The 7,107-nt window shown below is 36.1% G+C and overlaps 1 protein-coding gene across 1 annotated transcript; it reads left to right on the forward strand.

Annotated features, from left to right (window-relative positions):
- The first annotated feature begins 4,422 nt into the window (after window positions 1-4,422).
- On the forward strand, window positions 4,423-5,364 carry LOC101662938 (olfactory receptor 1030-like). Its single transcript, XM_004714941.2, has one exon. The coding sequence runs from the start codon at window positions 4,426-4,428 to the stop codon at window positions 5,362-5,364; it is 939 nt and encodes a 312-aa protein (XP_004714998.1). The 5' UTR covers window positions 4,423-4,425.
- Window positions 5,365-7,107: the final 1,743 nt, after the last annotated feature.

Below are 7,107 nucleotides of genomic sequence, written 5' to 3' on the forward strand. Positions count from 1 at the left end.
AAATAGATAGAGTTAAGCCATAAACATATGGAAAAATAAAAGGATAGAAAAACATAAGAAGCAACATAAATACAAACAAAGCTTGTTTGATAATATACACTTTTTGAACAAAAAACATATTAAGGAAAATAAAGGGTTAATATATCATGCTAAACTGTTCGAGTCACCAAGCAAATACACAAATTCCAAATTCTATGCATTCTAAAAAAAATAACAAGTTATTCATATACCATTAGATTGGGAGTTTTCAACAATGATCACTCAATTACTTTTAACTTTCCTCATCTTTATCATCTTTATAGTTTAGATATACCTATTTTAAATATCTTATCTGGATTTTATTTCCATATTTATTCTGAAAATATATTTATTTTAAATATCTTATCTAGATTTTATTTCCATATTTATTCCGAAAATAGGAGTTGTGTCCATTAACTGTGTCTATTGATATATTTGGAGTTGTATTTACTATTTCATTTTTATATCTGCTTTACTTTATTATTCATTCACTGATTTACTTAGGTATATATTATTAATAGATGCCTTTATCTCATAATGGAGTACTTAATATGATTCTTCTACCCTTACATGAACTTTATGACTCCCATAAAATGATTGGGTACAATTTTGCAAATAAGGTACTTGCCATTCCACAAGGGATCGGATTATTTGCTAGTAATACATATAACTTTCAAAAGACCCTTATGGGGATGGGATCATGCAAATAATGATGTACAGAACTCTATGTATTCCATGGTTCTTTAAATATTGCTTGCTGTTATTCAAAAGCATCCATTCTTCTTTGATATTTATTATTCACTATTCTTTTGTGACTGCATGTTAGACAATTGATAATATTTGACTTCTGTCAGTCATGCCTTAGTTCTCAAAGTGACATCCTTGCTCATCAATTTTTACATTAAGTTGAAATTCATACTGAAGACTGTACTCCTCAATTTTCATTAGCAAATGCTACAGGTTATTCTTGCTTTCAGCAAGCAAATTTATGCATTCTGAATATTGAAGGTTGTTCAATAAGACTTCTCCCAAACCTGACACCTCCTTCTTCCTCATATAGTCTATTTCCTCAGATTATTTGCTTAGCATATAGATTGCATAAATAGGTAAAAGACTATCACCCTGACACAAACATTTCCTGATTTTAAATCATGCAGCATTTCCTTGTTCAGTACAAACAACTGTCTCTTGTTCCATATACAGGTTTCATATGATCACAATGAAGTGTTCTGGAATTCCCATTTTCTTAACGTTATCCATAGTTTGTTAGGATCCACACAGTCACAGGCTTTTGAAGAGTCAATGAACCCTATACCCACATTTTTTTCCTGGTGTCTCTGCTTTCAGCTAACACTCACCTGATATCAGCAATGATAGTCCTTGTTTTCTTTCCTTCTCTGAAACTGACTTGGGTTTCTGGCAGCTCTCTGACCCTCTACTGCTGCAACTTTATTTTTAAATTATTTTCAGCAATATTGTACTTGCAGCTGATAATAATAATATTGTTTGATAATCTTTGCATTCTTTCAGTGTCATTCTTCAGAATGTGTGCAAATGTAGAGCTTTCACAATCTTTTGACTAGGTAGCTATCTTTCTGATTTCTTGACATCAATGACTGAATGCTCCCAGCATTTCTTCAGATTTTTGAAACATTTCATTTTTATTCCATCAACTCTTTGATCCTTACTTTTTGTTTATGCTTTCAATACAGTTTAGATTTCTTCCTTAAATATCATAGGTTATCAATGATACAATACTTCTTCACATGTTTGAATATCAACTAACTCTTTTAGGGACTGTGACTATATGCATTTCTTCTATCTTCTTTTGATGCTTCCTGCATCATTTAATATTTTGTTCATTAGAATCCTTCAATAATAAAACTCCAGGCTTGGAAGTTTACTTCAATTTTTTTCAATGTGAAGTATGCTGAGCACGTTCTTCCTGTTTGGCTTTTTAACTCCAAGTCTTTGTATGTTTCTTGATAGCACTCTTTTTGAGATAACTTTGAAATGAACTCTTCAGCTCATTTATGTTGTGCTTTCTTACATTTGCTTTAGCTATTTTACTTTTGAAAGCAAGTTTAAGTGTCTCTTCTGGCATCCACCTCCGTGTTTTCTCTTTCTCGTCTTTTTAATGATCTTGTTTACCCCTTCATATATGACGATTCTGATGCTATCCCACAGTTCTTCAGGTCTTCTCTCATTACCATTTTATAGGTCAAATCTGTTGTTCAGACGTTCTTTAAATTCAGGTTGGACATACCCAAGCTTGTATTTTGGCTATCATGGACTTGTTTTATTTTTCTTCAGCATCAACCTGAAGTTGCATCTGAGCAATTCATAGCCCGTTCCAGTTGGCCACCAGCATTCTTTGGGCTGATGATTTCAGCTTCTTCATCATCTTTCTACAGATACAGTCAATTTTACTACTTTTTGCTCCACTTGGTGAAATCTACATGTATAGACGCCGTTATGTTGTTGACAAAAAGATATTTGCAAGGAAGAATTGGCTGATTTTGAAAAATTGTATCATTTGATCTCCAGCTTCATTTCTATTACCAAGGCCATATATACCAACTACTAATCTTTCCCCTTTTTACAACATTCCCATTCCAGCCACCAGTAATGATTAATGCATCATAATTGCATTTTAGAAGAAAGATGTGAGTTCATATCTTCTTCACTAGCGTTAGTGGTTGTTTCATAAATCTGAATAGCAGTTCTATATTAGTCTTCCTGTGGGCTTATACATGTTATCTTATCACAGACAGCATCATACTTGAAGACAGATCTTGACATGTTATAGTAGAGAAGGAAGGTGATGCCATTGCTCTTGGATTTGTCATTTCCTATGTAGTAAACATTACGATTGCCTAATTTCAATTGGCCAATATAATTCCATATCTTCTTACTAAAGCCTAGAATATCAATTTTATGTGTTCATTTAAGTTTTTCTCTCGTATAGTCATATTTAGAAAATTATAATTATTAATGGATATATGACATTGTTTTCTTTTTTGTTGGAGCCATGCCCCATCAGCAAATGAAGGTACCAAGAGCTTCACCTCCTCTATGCCATTAAATTCAAGTTCACTGTAAACAGGCAGCACTTCCCCAGGTATATTTTGAATATCTGTGAACCTGAAGCTCTCATCTTCTGCCACTATGTCTGACATTATTTCTTTCCTATCCTTAGGGATTTTAGGGACTATGTTTTCAGAGGGGTATAACCTATTTCTTCTTCATAGTATATTCTTTCTTATCCCAGAAGTGCTACTAAAACCTTTTTATCATGTGTGACTCTGTTGATTCTGGACATACCGGTGGCAAAGTTTCCAGCATCACAGAAACACACAAGTACCATAGTATGACATGCACACTGATAGATGGCATAGATGTTTGGGTAGAGGACCCCACATTGATGTTTATTTTAATTTTAATAACTAACCTATTGTTCAGGCTTTATATTATGAAGAATAGAAAATGGGTTCATATAAGTGAACTAGGTTATAGAACAATATCAAAGATGATGTAAGTCTAGCTGAGGACTATACAAGTATGTGCAGCTTGAGTTACTAAAGTACTGAGGAACTGAAAACAATGAACTCTAAATAATACATAATATGACCATTGATGAAAAGACATCCATTCAAAAATTACACATAATGAAAAAATTAGCTAACTTGGTGTGTATTAATGAAAAAGAACATACATGGTATAGGTATTAAAGTCTCAGAAAAAAATAGCTAATTTATAAGATCACCCAAGCAGCCTATTTATAGAACATTAAATCACAAACATCACCACCAACAATAAATAAACAAATGTTTGTACTGTATTGTGTTCCATTTAACAAACAGGACTTGGTGAGATACACTTCTTTGTTGACTTAGTACCTCATTGAACTAGGAAATTTGAACTGAAGGTCCATCTCCAGGGATGGGTTGAGGCTGGATATAACACCTTACCCACATAAGAGTCCATTTCCAAGATTTTAAAATGAAGAGCTTTATCTAGGTAATCTTCAAAAATGTTGACACCTATTTTTGTCTACATGTATCCACAAAAGTGTGTAGAAAGGGGTTATTAACATTTCTAAATTTATACAATGATTTATTCAGTCATGTAGAGATTGTACATTTTCTGAAATTTGGAGATTTCTTTATAATTTTGCCATCAGTCTTCAAAGTGATTGCAGTGATTACAAAATTCACTCCTAATGAGACTATTCTATGAAAAAATGCTTATATGTTACTTATATGTTGTTTGATCTAATTATGGGACTGTCACTGGAATATCATAAAGAAAACCCTTGGACCTTTTAGTCACAGCTGAATATTTAACCTAAGTTTCTGTAATGAAAACACACTTTAATTTCTCTCCTTAGATAACAAAACCAAAGATATGTCCAGAAGGAACTACACTGAAGTAACTGAATTTATCCTTTTGGGTCTAACGAGCCGCCCAGAGCTGCGAGTTGTCTTCTTTGTGCTGTTCCTTGTGGTCTACGTCGTCACTGTGGTCGGAAACCTGGGCATGATTGTTTTAATCAGAATTGATTCTCGACTTCACACTCCCATGTACTTCTTCCTCTCAAGTTTGTCCGTGTTAGACCTGTGTTTCTCCACCAATGTCACACCGAAAATGCTAGAGAACTTCTTATCGGAGAAGAAGACCATCTCGTATGCTGGGTGTTTGGTGCAGTGCTATGTTGTCATTGCTGTGGTCCTTACAGAGCACTGCATGTTGGCTGTCATGGCATATGACCGGTACATGGCCATCTGTAACCCACTGCTCTATAGTAGCAAGATGTCCAAGAGTGTCTGTGTCCGTTTGGTCATTATCCCCTATGTCTATGGCTTCCTTCTAAGCATAATGGAAACCCTGAGGACCTATAACCTTTCCTTCTGCGGTGCTAATGAAATTAACCATTTCTACTGTGCTGATCCCCCTCTTATCAAGCTGGCGTGCTCTGACACTTACAGCAAAGAGCTGTCCATGTACATAGTAGCTGGCTACAGTAATGTCCAATCCCTCCTGATCATCCTGACATCCTACATGTTTATCCTTGTTGCGATCCTTAAAAGCCGTTCTGCAGAGGGAAGGAAAAAAGCCTTTTCTACATGTGGCTCCCATCTCACTGTGGTCACCATCTTCTATGGGACCCTCTTCTGTATGCACATGAGACGTCCCACTGAGGAATCTGTGGAGCAAGGTAAAATGGTAGCTGTGTTTTACACCACGGTGATCCCCATGCTGAACCCCATGATCTATGGCCTCAGAAACAAAGATGTGAAAGAGGCCTTGAAAAAAGCAATAGGGAAGCAAACTTTAGGGAAATAAAAGACTAAGCTATCATTTAAAAATACATGAAGTACTATGTTTCATTATTTCTGTGTTAGAGTTCACATTTTAGGCTAGCTTGTTTAATAACTCCATACATTCATTAGTAGGCAGCTAATTGGGTTGAAATGTCTAGACACATGGGTTGAAATGGAAAGGGTGACCAAAGGAATTGAAGTGTTCCTTTGCATTTTTAATTGTTAGTTATTTTCAATACTTGCAAAGAGATAAAAACAAAAACAAACAAAAAACGTTTGCTTAAAAAAAACCAAATTCTATTTCTTTGTTTTATTAGCAGATAAAAGAAATCTGGACATAAACAATCTCTGAATTGTATGCCAGCATTATCAGGTTAGATCATGAGACTCTTTTCAAACCCCAAACCAAATTCACTGTCATTAAGTCTATTCTTCCATGTAGCTACCTTTTTGGCTAGGGCTAATACCACAAGGTAAGTAGTTCGAATCCACCTCCAGTTCCATGGGAGAAAGATGCTGCTTCTACTCCTATAAAGATTTATGCTTTAGTAAGCTGAAGGGACAGTTCTAATCTGTCTTACAGAGTCTCCATTTGCCAGACTCCTGATAGCCTGTTTTATTTGGCACACTGTTTACATTCCTACAGTCACTTCATAATACAAAATTACTGCTAGAAAGTCAGTCCATATTCACGTGTTCATCATATGCCGGAGGCAGAGAGAGAAAATTTAATTAAGTTAAACTATTTGCACCTTGGAAAATGGAGCCTCAGCTTGTTCTATTGTAGATGGAATTATGTTGGATAGGAACCAACTTGGTCACCACTTAACAACAACTTATTAATTAAGCTCATTTAGAGCAATACAGTCTCATCCCTTGCATTATGGAGATGGCAAATTGAATATTAAGCTCATTGTATTCACATATTATTTTATTTATCAATAAAATTTTGAAGAACATTTTTAGGCATTATAATAGTTTTATTTTCTGAAATGGGTTGAGCCTTTCAATGTGAGAAAGGCAGCAATTAGAAATTATTTTTATCATTGAAAACGATCATTCAGAATGGGTGCGATTGTGAGGTTGTCATCTAGACCAGGAAAAGGGCAATCAGAAGATCGCAACAAACAGTAAATAAACAAACAAACAAAAATGCATTGGTGAGAATGGAGCCCCCTAAGACCATCTGTGGACAATGGAACATCCCCCCACAGAGGGGTCACAGGGAGGGGATGAGTCAATCAGGGTGCTGTAGAGCACTACTGGATCACACCATATACTTCTGATCCCTTGAGGCCTCCTCACCCCCCACTATCGTGACCCCAGTGCCATTTCCCACTCTGGACTAGACGGGAGCATGTCCATAGGTACAGGCAAGGGAGAAAACTCACACCACATGGAACAGGAATGGGAATAGGGACACCAAAAGGGTAGGGGGAGGTGGGGGGAGAGGTGGGAAGCAAAGGGGGCACCCATCTCAAGAATGGCACATGACCACACACCCATCCAGGGGGAAAAGCAACAGAAACCAGAGGGGAAGGGAGATAGCGGTCAGTGTGACATTTGAAAATAATGAACAATCTGTGATATATCAAGGGGCCACGAGAGTTGGAGGGGGGCGGAGAAAAAGAGGAGCTGATCCCAAAGGCTCAATGGAAAGCAAATGTCTAGAAAAGAATGATGGAATGTATGTACTAATATGTCAGACACAAATGATGTATGGATTGTAACAAGAGTTATAAGAGCCCCCGATAAAATGACCTAA

The sequence above is a fragment of the Echinops telfairi genome, unplaced genomic scaffold (assembly GCF_000313985.2).
Source record: "Echinops telfairi isolate 266 unplaced genomic scaffold, ASM31398v2 ScPeMD7_7416;HRSCAF=8454, whole genome shotgun sequence".
Classification (NCBI taxonomy): domain Eukaryota; kingdom Metazoa; phylum Chordata; class Mammalia; order Afrosoricida; family Tenrecidae; genus Echinops; species Echinops telfairi.